Source organism: Cebidichthys violaceus, unplaced genomic scaffold (assembly GCF_023349555.1).
Source record: "Cebidichthys violaceus isolate CVI_PGR_0920_01 unplaced genomic scaffold, fCebVio1.0.p SCAF_26, whole genome shotgun sequence".
Taxonomy (NCBI): Eukaryota; Metazoa; Chordata; class Actinopteri; order Perciformes; family Stichaeidae; genus Cebidichthys; species Cebidichthys violaceus.
Window position 1 is genome coordinate 4,881,645 of NW_027176439.1, and position 11,596 is coordinate 4,893,240.

Consider the following 11,596-nt stretch of genomic DNA (forward strand, 5'->3'; position numbering starts at 1 on the left):
ATGCGTGAAAATGTCATGTTTTGATTGAAGGCAGACGTTTTAAAATAGATTATAAATGTATGTTAATGCGTAAGTAAATCATGTTTCATCGTTTACATCCACGTAGGAGTGTCCTCTAATAGCTGTGAAAAGAAGGCCCTTTTGTGCACGGCACTTCTAATCAATTTTATTTCGAAGGCTAAATGGCTTTCGACGGAAGTGATGTAAAACACATTGATGGTTCGCTGGTGGAGCGGAAGCGGCACAAACCAGAGTACTCGCGGGAAAAATGGCGGAGGATTGTGGCTTCTTCACGTTCTCAACATCACCAATTGAAAATATTGTGTTATAAGCCTCATCCGATGTTTATCTGGATGCGTGAGCACCTTGTTCGTGTGCGTTGAGTATTTGTGTAAGTTGTGTTTGTCCACTTTGTCTTTTTCATTGTTTTGTTAAAAGAGTTCGTGCCAGTTTGTCTGTGAAGGGGCTGGACTCTCCTTACGTTTCCTTCCTGTTGAACATACCTGACTCGACCTGACCGAGGTCCTAAGTTGTTTCTAGTGCCATTGTTGTTCTGCTCTTCAATTCATTTTCCTTTAATACTAAAGAAGTGCGATATATCTCTTGTTGTCAATGTTTTGTTGTGATTTTTAAATCCCCTTGGACCCCCCCCCCCCAGTAGTGCACGTGACTTTATCAGTAACGCTAGTAATCAAATATATGTTGCTTATTTTGTACGTTGAGCGATGCAATAATGTCTGCTTTCAATCCTCTAGGTGTGTCACAGCGGTGTCTTCATATGGCTCTGTGTCGAGAGAGGAATACAAGATGCAAGAAGGTATTTATTACAGTCATTCTTCTGACATTGTTGTGTCAATGTAGTGCGTGAAATTAAGTTGAGTACTCAACAGAATCTTTTACTTACTCCCGCAGAGTCACTGAACGCTCCCACCTCTGGCTACAGTAAACCGAATCAGGTTTTCACTCAAGAATCCCCAGTAAAGTATTTCCAGTGTAGTCACTGTATACTCCTCTTCAAATCCAAGGTCTACCTTTTTGAACACCTCAACAAGGTGCACGGCTGTGACGTAGACGCCGCTCTCAGAGAGGCTGGTTTAAAATACGCGGTGACTGACAAAGCCCAAACTGACGGCAACAGTGCAGGAGATGATTTTGAATGCCGCCGCTGTGACTTCAAAGCTCGCAGTCGGGACGTTTTAAACGAACACGAGAGACAATGTCCCGATAAATCCGAAGATGTTATTGGAAATCTAATCATTTCTGAAAACCCGGATGCCAGCGTAACTGTCATGTCAGCGAACCAGCACGGTGACGCTGCAGGAGCAAAAGAGATGTCCTCCGTTTTTTCTGTGACGTCTACCTCAAAATCAAAATGCACGCATAGCTCATCAAAGGATCTTAAGACGTACAAGCGGCCGTTGCAAACCATTACCAAGTACTTTACGGTATCGTCTGGATCAAATGGGAAACCCCCAGTGGACTCGGCTGAAAGCCCAAATCTTCTAGACGCCACCAAAGGAACCATCATTTTGAAAGAATCCCCCTCCAGCTCCAGCCCAAACAGTAGCGGCGTGTTTAAAGTCACTGCAAAGTCCATGAACGATATCCCCAGTGTTTCGGACCGTTTTCTGCGCAACGACCAACTTATAAATCCTGACCTGAGTGCGCCAAAGCCCAAGGAACAATCCAGAGAGACGGTTCCAGACAGCATTGGCAAAAGGACTAACAGTGACATCTCAAAATGTCCTGCCAAAAGAGCAAAGTCAGCAAAAGACGAGACAAAGCTCCCACAGGAAGGACGGCAATCATCAAGCAACGCAGAGTTTTCATTTGACATCAGCGAAGATGAAGGAGAAAGGAAGCTCGTCAATGGAGACTCGGAAAGCTCAACGGTGTATTATTGCAAGCACTGCGTCTACAGCGACGTGAGCAGCACCCGGGTATCCACCCATTATCAGAACGAGCACCCTTATGTGAGATACAACGCGGCTTACATTCAGGATCCAAGTGATAGGAGCGCTACCTTTCGTTGCCTGCAGTGTCCGGTTGAGTTTGTGAGTGTAGTTGCCCTCAAGAGACACTACAATGAAAATCACCCAGAGGCCCCGAACGTATTCACGATGCAATCGGGTGAACTCGGTCTGATTTTGAAGTGTTTTTTGTGCGTGTTTACCACCAACGTATTGAAGGCATTGAAAAACCATTACAAGGAAAGTCACCCAACTCACGAAGTGGATAATTCCCTGCTGTACTGCAGATATTCGGCGACCGAATGCAAAGAGGGATCAACTCGGTCAAGTATATGTGAAAAACCAGGAGGGGTTTCTCCTGAAAGTGCCTGTACACCATGTGAGGGAGTCCAGAGTGCACCCTCAGCCCAGCATGCCGCCTCCACAGGAGCAGATGTGGTCTTGTACCATTGCAACACCTGCAAGTTCAGCCACAAGTCAGTTGTTGTTATGCATGTCCACTACCAAAAAAAACACCCAGGGCACGAAATCACGATAGATAAAATCAAACAGTCGGCTTGCGTCGCGTCAGTCGCGACGTCGCCGCCGACGCCAGACGAGTCTCCAAACTCTGTGACGGTAAATGAAAAATCTGCGCCTCAAACGGACACCTCTGATTCTTCTAAGACGACCAAGAACAAAGCTGAGCAGCCGCAGCGTAAGCGCACATCGGACGCTTCAAAGACTCATTCAGAGTCTCCCAAAACCAAGAAAGCGGAATCTACTGAAGGCGAAAGTAAATGCAAGGAGTTGCCCAAAAAACGCAATCGGGGAAAGTCTGCTGGAATGGCCGATTTCGAAATGGACATGGACATTTCTCCAAGCGAGTTGTTTTACTGCCAGTTTTGCAGTTATTCAAGTACCAATATCAAAAGCGTTCTCGGTCATCACAATGCAAAACATTCTCTGCATGCGCTGACGTGTATGGAAGAGATCGTATGCTACAGCGCTCAGATGCAGAAGAAGAAACGTAAAAGTGGAGCTGAGGCCTCGGCAGCGGCCGCGTCTTCTGATTCTAAAGCTGGTAAACAAGTTGAGGTCGATGGCGAAGAAGTTCTCCGTGAAGAGGACGGTGCGGCAGACGCTTCTGTGGCTGAAGATGATGCTTATGCGTGTGCAGAAAACTTGTTTTACTGTCAAAAGTGCAACTATGGAAACCCATCTGTAAAAGGTATCGCAAACCATCAAACCAGGGTTCACAAAAGCCTCCATTACAGGAGGGAGTGTATTATTGAACATACAGCTGTGATTCGTGATCAAATTGAAAAATCAAAATTTCAAGCAAAGGAGTTCTCCTTTTCTACGCGTCTACCTCTTCCTCTTATGAACAAGGGAGATGAAGCTGTGTATTTCTGCCACTTCTGCAACTACAGACAGAGCACGGTGGACTATGTAGTGCGCCATTACCTCAAAAAACACCGTGGGTTTATGGTTAAGGGCGATCTAATCCGTCTGTACACCTCTATGGTTCGCAAAAAGGCAAAGAGACTACTCCTAAAAACTGCAAACCAAGAAGTCGCTCATGCATCCCCCGAGGGGGAAGGAAATACAAAAATACAGATGCTTGGCAAATCCCTCCCGGCTTCAGCACCGCCCTCAGTGACAGCCTCGCAACCGCAGAGGACCCTTCGTTGCTACAGATGCCCGTACAGCACTCTGTACGTCAATGCTTTAAAGAAGCATATATGGAAAATCCACCGGGCCAATCGCTCGATCACAGATGTTTTACGAGTGTGTTTCAAACAAGGAACGTTGCAGACGGGGTATCACTGCGACGTGTGCGTTTTCTCTCACGAAAAAGCGGCCGTGGTCTACGAGCACTACCGGGAGCAACACCCGAGACGTAGCCCGAGCCTGGAGTACGTGACCACTCGGCTGTATGTCGGCCCCGACGCTCATCCCCCCAAAAAGAAGAAACCTAAAAAAAAGTGCACCGACGGCATCGGCGAGGGCGACGGCACTGGTGGCAGCTCGCCATCTCAGCGATCTGGGCAAAGTGATACCAAGACCTATTCGTGCAGAGCGTGCTCGTTTAAAGGTAGCTCGGTGTCGGCCATCACGCGCCACTACCGCGCTGTCCACCCGTGGTCCGTGAAAGAAGACGGCTCGGTCCTGGGTGTCGTCAACAGCAAGAGGCCAAGTGTCAACAGGCAGGCGGAGGACGACGACGACGACGACGAGTCATTCGAATCGTACCAAGCGCCTCTTGAATTTGAAGCGACGGAGTCTCCCGCGTTGCTCGGGTGTCCTTACTGCCCTGTGAGATTTCACACGCAGCACGGTCTCAACACTCACTGCGGAATGAAGCACCACGAAGCCGTGTACGAAGATTACGACGAACATCAAGACAAAATCCAAACGCGCATGCAGGTCTTCAAGTGTCCACATTGTACCTACTTGAATACCGTTCATCAAGGAATCCTCAGTCACTGCCACATGAAGCACCCTGACCTCGAGCCCAGGGCGGACAGTCTTCAGGCGGACGAAGCACAGGCGGCTAAGTGGGGTCACTGTTTGAAGAGTAAAGGCTCCGGTGACCTTGGCAATTTCAGACTTCGTGGCTACGCGTGCGAAACCTGCCAACAGATCTGTGCAACGCAGGAGAAGCTGAATAAGCACTGTGAGAAGGACCATACTGAGGCGGCGCCGAGCGTGGCGCCAAGCGTGGCACCAAATGCGGTGCCGAGCGCGGCGCCAAATGCGGCGCCGAGCCCGGCGCCAAGCGTGTTGAAACCAGACCCTGAACCATTGTTCATGAGTAAAATAAAACGATATAGGACTCTAAGCAATCGGGGATTAGCGTCACAGGCTTCCTTTTTAAGTAAGAAAATCTATGTAGTGGTTAAATGCCAGTACTGCTGTTATAGTTGCAGCACAAAAATTGGGCTCGCCCGACACGTGCGCGTTCACCACAAGACGGCATCCGTTTCCAAGGCCCAGGATTGCGTGTACAAATGCGTCCTGTGTTCCAGTTCCTACTACACGAAAATGCTGCTCGGAAACCATTATGTTAAGAGTCATGGAAGGGACAGCTTCTTAAAGTACTACGCACCGGTATACCAGCAGGCCCAGGAGAAGCAACCGTCAACGTCTCACGACCGCCCTTTATCTCCCAATCCAGAAAACACTCCGGAGGCATGCGAAACCGACGCGGCGACAGAGGAAAGCAATAAAATGTTAGTCTACAGGTGTCCAACTTGTCCCTACGTGAACACAAGCTACCACGGCACTCTCACTCACTGCCAAATGAAGCATCCGGACCTGGTTGCCAGGGCGGACGAGCTACAAACGGAGGAAATACTTGGAACCAACCTGGTCGGGTGTACGGTTGGAAAAGGTGCTACTGAAAGAGGGTACATTTGTAAAATGTGTCCACTGATTTATCCATCAATGAAGAAACTAAAAAGCCACTATGAGAAGGACTCCCATCAGGCTCTGCCAGCAGCTCCTGAACATTCAGCTGACACTGAAACTGAAAAACCAGCTGATCTCTGCCCTCAGGGCTCAGCATCAGAGGAGGCTTTAAAAGGCATCCCGTTAACGGGAAATGACCTCCATCACCAGAGCGCCGCCGAGACGAACAAAATGTCCGTCCAGAACAAGGTAACGCTGTACAAGTGCCACATGTGTAGCTACAAAGGGTTCTATCGAAGGTACCTGCTGTGTCACTACAAAAAGACCCACAAGCTGGATCCTCTTACAACACGCAAGCTGCTACAGAAGTACAACAAACGCAGACAGGTCGACAAGCGGCCCGTCGTTGAAGCTGAAGCTGAAGCTGAGGAAGGAGCGCCTGTCAAATGTAAGAAGTGTCCCGAGTTGACTTTTGACTCCTCTCAGCTGCTCGTTGCCCACTACAGTACTTTCCACAGCTCCGATTACATATTGGACTTCACGGTGTTATCCCGGGGGTCAAAGAAGGGCAGTACAGGTCTGTACAGATGTGTCCACTGCAGCAAACAGATGAATGGAGTTAGAAAGCTGTGGTATCACCTGGATTGCCACAGGGAGACGGCAAGAAAGAGGGCCGAGGCTGCGACGTCACCGCCGACGGCCAAATCCATCCAAGTAAGTTGACTACATCTCTTTGATCCTTTTTGCCGCATGCTTTATCCGCGCTCCGTTGACCGTTGCTGCGTTTCCTTTTCAGCTCTTTATGCGAGATGAACTTCTCAAGTTGGAGGCCGCGGACGAACTGGCCCAGTGGAACAAGGTAACACCGGTTCAGACCGTCGCTTCGCCGCCAAGCCCGCCGTCGCCGTCGCCGCCGCGGTCAAAATCCGCGGATGAGGAGCGAGCGCAGCTGGAATCCAGAGATGAGCACACTTGCAAACAGTGTCGCCGGACGTTCATGTCGATAAAGGGGCTGCGTTCGCACGAGCGCAGCCACGCAGCCGTGGCGGCCCTCAAGAAGATGAACAATGCGCCTACCTCAGCGCTAAAGCACAAGTAAGAAGAGACTTAATGAGATGAATAACGACGAGTGTCTTCGGCATTTAGTTGTGTCAACAATGTGGTTCATTGTGGCTTCATTCTGTCCTTTACAGTGCACCCTATTTAATACAAAAGTCCCATGTTTGTTCAAGGTTTAAAATAGCTTGGGCTCTCACCGAAACGCATGAAAGCTCTCCAGTTGGCTTGTGGTAACATCTGTCTGAGTGTTTCTGTTCTCTCTACAGCATTAACAGATATGTCCTGTTCAAAGCGGGCACCATCAAGCCTTTCCTCTGTAGTTTCTGTTCCTATCGGACCACCGTCATGGGCCTCTGGAGGTGTCACTTCATGAAAGTGCATCAAGGTGGGGAAACCTGGACGCGTCGCACAACATTCAATAAATCGATAATGTTATCGTGTCACTGTGGTGCGTGCCGTATGCTTTATGCATGTTTTTAAAATACGCCGTTAGGAGTATACACTCGCACCGTGTTTCTGTCAGTGAGGGAAGGCTGAATATTAGAAACATCTCTTCTTATAACCCAAAACAGTTCATTTGAAGCATACCTTTTTAAAACAGTTGCAACAAACACTGAACATCATAACCTTTATGAAGGTAGGATTTGTAATTTACTAATTTTAGCCACTTGTACTAAATGTCAACTGAGTGTGGATGTAAACTGTTGCAGCGCTCTTATTGCTGAAACTTTCATCAGTACGGTTTATTATCACTGGCGTCCAGCCTAATGTTGTTAAAAGATGGGCTGTCGCATTGTATCGCTTCGTACTTAAATAGCCGACTCTGCCCGTTTTCGTACGTTCGTAAAAGTGTTGGAATGTATTGATTCAACCTTCTGTCTTTCATTCCGTGTTCGTACCACGACTGAACGCTCAGATGTCATGATGGATCCGGCTGAGACTGATGACCCAGATGAGGAGAGCGTTCAGAGGGACGACACGGAGCCCTTTAACTCGTCAGAGGAATTGAACTATTTGCCTGAACCTGATGAAAAACCTGACATCACTGAAAGCAAGTCGTCCCTATTGTGTTTAGAAATCATAATGTATTCATAGCTGTCAGAAATCTGTATTTAATACACACTGAGATTAAATTCTGGTTTATTGTACTTTGACAGAATTGCTGTACTTGGAGCCCCCAGATGTGCAGCGGCAGTTGAACCACTACAGCTCCAGAGCACAGGCTGATTACCCGTCTGAGACAAGCGTGCAAGAAGCCAAGTTACCGGACAACCGTCTTCTTCACTGCGAGTTCTGCAATTTCAACACCGGACACCTTTCTAGCATGCGACGGCACTACCTAAATCGCCACGGAAAGAAGATCCTCCGGTGCAAGGACTGCGACTTTATCACTGGTTTTAGGTAAGTTACAACCACCGTAAGGATTTCAATGTAAAATGAATCTTTTATTTTGGATATTTGTGACAGGAAAAGTTGTCGCCACACACTTGTCACTTGTTTCTCCTGCCTTTTTTTTTTTTTTTTTTTCATTAGGAAAACCCTGGAAAAGCACATGGCGGCGGGTCACTCCACAGGCCAGTCAGAACCTGCTCATGAGGAGGTCCTCCGCTGTCCTTTCTGCCTCTACCAGACCAAGAACAAGAACAACATGATCGATCACATCGTCCTGCACCGCGGTAGGTTTGACGCTCGACAGGATTTCGGCCTTCGCGTCCGCTTACATTCTCCTCCGTCACGTCGTGTTTTTCTTTTTTTTCGTTTTCAGAGGAACGCGTTGTGCCAATAGAGGTGCGGCGCCCGAAGCTGTCGCGTTACCTCAGCGGCGTCGTCTTCCGCTGCCACAGATGCACTTTCTCGAGCGGAAGCGCGGACAACCTGCGTTCGCACATGACGAGGCACGATGACGTCAAACCCTACAAGTGCCGGCTGTGCTACTTCGACTGTACGTGGCTGAGCGACTTGGAGGCACACCTGAGCGATAAGCATCAGGTGAGGATTTGTTACTAAACCCCCCCCACCCCCACCCCCCCACGCATCACTGGAATCCCTTTGTGTCTGAAGAATTTAGAAAGCGTTAGAAAGCGTCCACTTTCAGTGTACCGGAATTTGGAAACAGTACAGGGAATCACAGACACCGTCTTTGTCTCGCATGTTCAGTAGCCGTTCATATGCATTATAGAAAATAGAAGTTATTCCCTGAAGACTCCGGTGCTTTGGGCCCATGAGGACACTGGAACTTTTAATTATTTTTATTATACTGTTAGCGTATATACATAGCTTTGCTTTTAATTCCAGTAAACATTTAAATAAATAGAAAAGAAGAAGATATTTAGATTACTGTGTCAAGGAAGCCATACACAATTTCCGTTTGTTTTATTGCAGGTTGTGAGGAATCATGAGCTCGTGGGTCAGGTCAGTCTTGATCAGCTCCAGGCGAGAGTTGGTCGGATGCCAGAAGAGGAGCCTTCGCCTAACGTGGAGCACCACAACGCTGGCAGTGAGGATGCAGAAACGGAGGAGTTTGTGACCGACTGCAACGAAGTTCCACTTGAGACACAAGCTCAAGACCCGGCGGAAAACAGCGCGAGGGGGGAAACGACACTACGGGCCGAGGAAGCATGTCAGCAGCGAGGGCAGGCCGGAAAGAAGGAAGAGAGCGCCGCCGAGAGCTGCGTGTTGGACCTTCAGTGTGAGAACGCAAAGCCAAACGCTGTTCAAGAAAAGCGTGAGCAGGAACCGGCCCAACCCAAACTCGGAGATAGCGAGGACAGCGACGTAACATTCACACAACAGACAGAGGGGGCAGCAGAGGGCAGCTCACCGACACCTGGTGACATATCTGAGGATGTCAGCATCTGCAGGACTGATAAGAAGGCAGAGCAGGATGGAACGGTTAAGACGGAGGACTTTGAGACGGAGATTGTAGATAATGTTAGAAGTGAGCTGGTATTACTAGATGAAAGAGGCAGCACCCCTCTGTCCCACGGCCCCAAAAATCAAGTCGATACGGAGGCAATTTCAGCCCTTGCGAGGAAAAATCATGTGCAGGCGAGTAACGGCAGGCCTCAGGGGAGTTTTACAGTTGCAAGGCATTTGCTAACTCTCTCGTCCAAGTGTGTCCAATTTAAGATGAGCCGCGAGGAAAGCTTAGGGCTCTCGTTTACAAACTGCATAAAGGAACAGGTGCACGCTCCGAAAACAAGCGGCGAGGTAAGAGAGCCTTACGGGGAAATGCCAGTACTTGAGAATGAATATCTCAAAGAAGAAATGCAGCCTCTTGGTTGTTGCCAGGAGGAAGACGAGAGCGATCGTCTCGAGCAAAAGCGGGACGGAGAAGATGGGACGGCCCCGAAAGACGACGAGAACGGACGCACGGAGCAGAGACGCGATGGCGTGATGAATGCTGGTACTCCACATGTGCCCAGAGGTAAGATACTGAGTAGATGACAATGAGTGTGCATTATTCTGTTCCATTAGCCTGCACTCCAGAGATGTCTTGACTTACTGCCATTTTCGTTATCGGTTAATCGGCTGATCATTTCCTCGATTAATCGTTCAGCGTATGAAGAGGCTTTGTTTTGTCGGACCAACAGTCCAAAGATATTCTGTTTACCATCGTATAGAACAGAGAAAAGTATCAAAGTATCACAGCTGAGGAGCGGGAACTTGTGAGTAATTTGGTATTTTTAAACTGAATGAAATAGAAATAAGTATGATGTATGAAAAAATGCTTCTCTCACTAGTCAGCGGACTTAAAATCCCCCCAAAAAGCAGCTGTTTCATCACATTTAAACGTGTGCAAGTTCCAGTTTTTCTAACAAAAAGGTTGTTCTGCTTTTTTCTCTGTTTGCTATTATAGTAAATGTAATATAGTTTAGTGCAAGATGGCCAAAAATACGATTTCATCTCGGCCTCCTGTAAAATGTGATTGGTATTTGTCTCTATTTTTGGACATTTTATAGTATTTAATTACCACTAGGTGATTGCTGGGACACCAGATTAGTAGTGGGTTGCTGCCCTGGTTAGGGTTGGTAAATGTCATGTGACACCAGCCTGTTTCTCTCGCTCTTCAGGTGCACTCGCTGTCACTGATGGAGCTGCTGAAGTCTCACCAGCACCACCAGCAGCAGCAGCAGCAGCTGCTGAGGAGAAACCGTTTGCTTGTGAGTTCTGTGGACGAAACCTCATGAACAGCTCTGACCTGGAGCGTCACATCGTGCGACATAAGTTATAATGTGCTTCATTATGTCGCGGACGGTTGCGGGGGCTTTTCCTATTTATTTTGTTTTTGTGTGGGAGGGAGCTTTGGAATTCATGAACCGTCCTGGACTCTCTCACTGTGTAAATCTGTACAAGCTGGTTGCAAACACACGTGTCATGTTTTGTAGAAACCTTTTTCTATTGAAATGTTTTCATGGTAAAGCTCATGTGCGTAGGATATAGTTTGAGTGACTAAAACTTAACCGACACTTCGACTGTATAAAGTGTGACACGTTGACATTAATATCTTTAAAGAATCTATGAATAACTATCAGCTAATGCAAAGATCCTTTTTTTTTTTATTATTATTCCTTGAGCGACGATATTAATCATTAATACTGTAAAACATGCAAAAATTTTGACACTGTGAATAATTGTTACATGTAAACTGGTAACTAGACCAACCTTAAAAAAACACTGATTGTGGAAACAGCTTGTGCTGCCTTCAGGTGCTGTTGGGTATTTTGCTCATGTATTGTGTACCTTGACATCGAGGAAGTAAGTCATTTTACCAGTATTCAAACAGTATTTTGTTTTGAAATAAACTTCTGTTTACTTTTTAACCCCTTGTGTTGTGTGATCTCGTATAGTCTTGTTGTGAATACACTGATAGCCACATTGTAGCCCAACAGTGAGCAACACCTCGTGTATCACAATGCAAATGAAGCCATCACTTGTATTATTAAAACTAATAAAGAGTAAAGCAGTTGAATGTGTGGGAAGAACCCACCACGTAGCTACTGTCCCGGGTTTGCTTTAACGACCGGAACGTTAGCGTTACGCGGAAACGTTGGATTTAACCGATTGGGTTTCGCCCGGGAAAATATTTAGGATCAATAAAGTTTTAGGATTTAGGATCCTCATAAAGCTGAGGTCACACACGGGGCCAATTGGATGTGGAACGCGGAAATACG

The 11,596-nt window shown here is 47.4% G+C and overlaps 1 protein-coding gene across 1 annotated transcript; it reads left to right on the plus strand.

Annotated features, from left to right (window-relative positions):
* The first annotated feature begins 280 nt into the window (after window positions 1-280).
* LOC137879939 (zinc finger protein 462-like) lies at window positions 281-11,245 on the plus strand. The gene is made up of 11 exons (XM_068720926.1): window positions 281-391; window positions 756-817; window positions 913-6,077; window positions 6,160-6,458; window positions 6,689-6,807; window positions 7,339-7,473; window positions 7,580-7,823; window positions 7,956-8,098; window positions 8,188-8,411; window positions 8,805-9,849; window positions 10,496-11,245. Exons 2-11 carry the CDS (start codon window positions 808-810, stop codon window positions 10,654-10,656), a joined length of 7,545 nt encoding a protein of 2,514 aa, XP_068577027.1. The 5' UTR covers window positions 281-391; window positions 756-807; the 3' UTR covers window positions 10,657-11,245.
* The last annotated feature ends 351 nt before the right edge of the window (window positions 11,246-11,596 follow it).

What these genes read in the sequence shown, in the direction of transcription:
- LOC137879939 (XM_068720926.1), top strand. An exon ending in ACCTCAGCGCTAAAGCACAA is followed by an intron (nt 6,459 to 6,688) that starts GTAAGAAGAGAC and finishes TTCTCTCTACAG; the next exon opens with CATTAACAGATATGTCCTGT. An exon ending in GACTTTATCACTGGTTTTAG is followed by an intron (nt 7,824 to 7,955) that starts GTAAGTTACAAC and finishes TTTTTTCATTAG; the next exon opens with GAAAACCCTGGAAAAGCACA.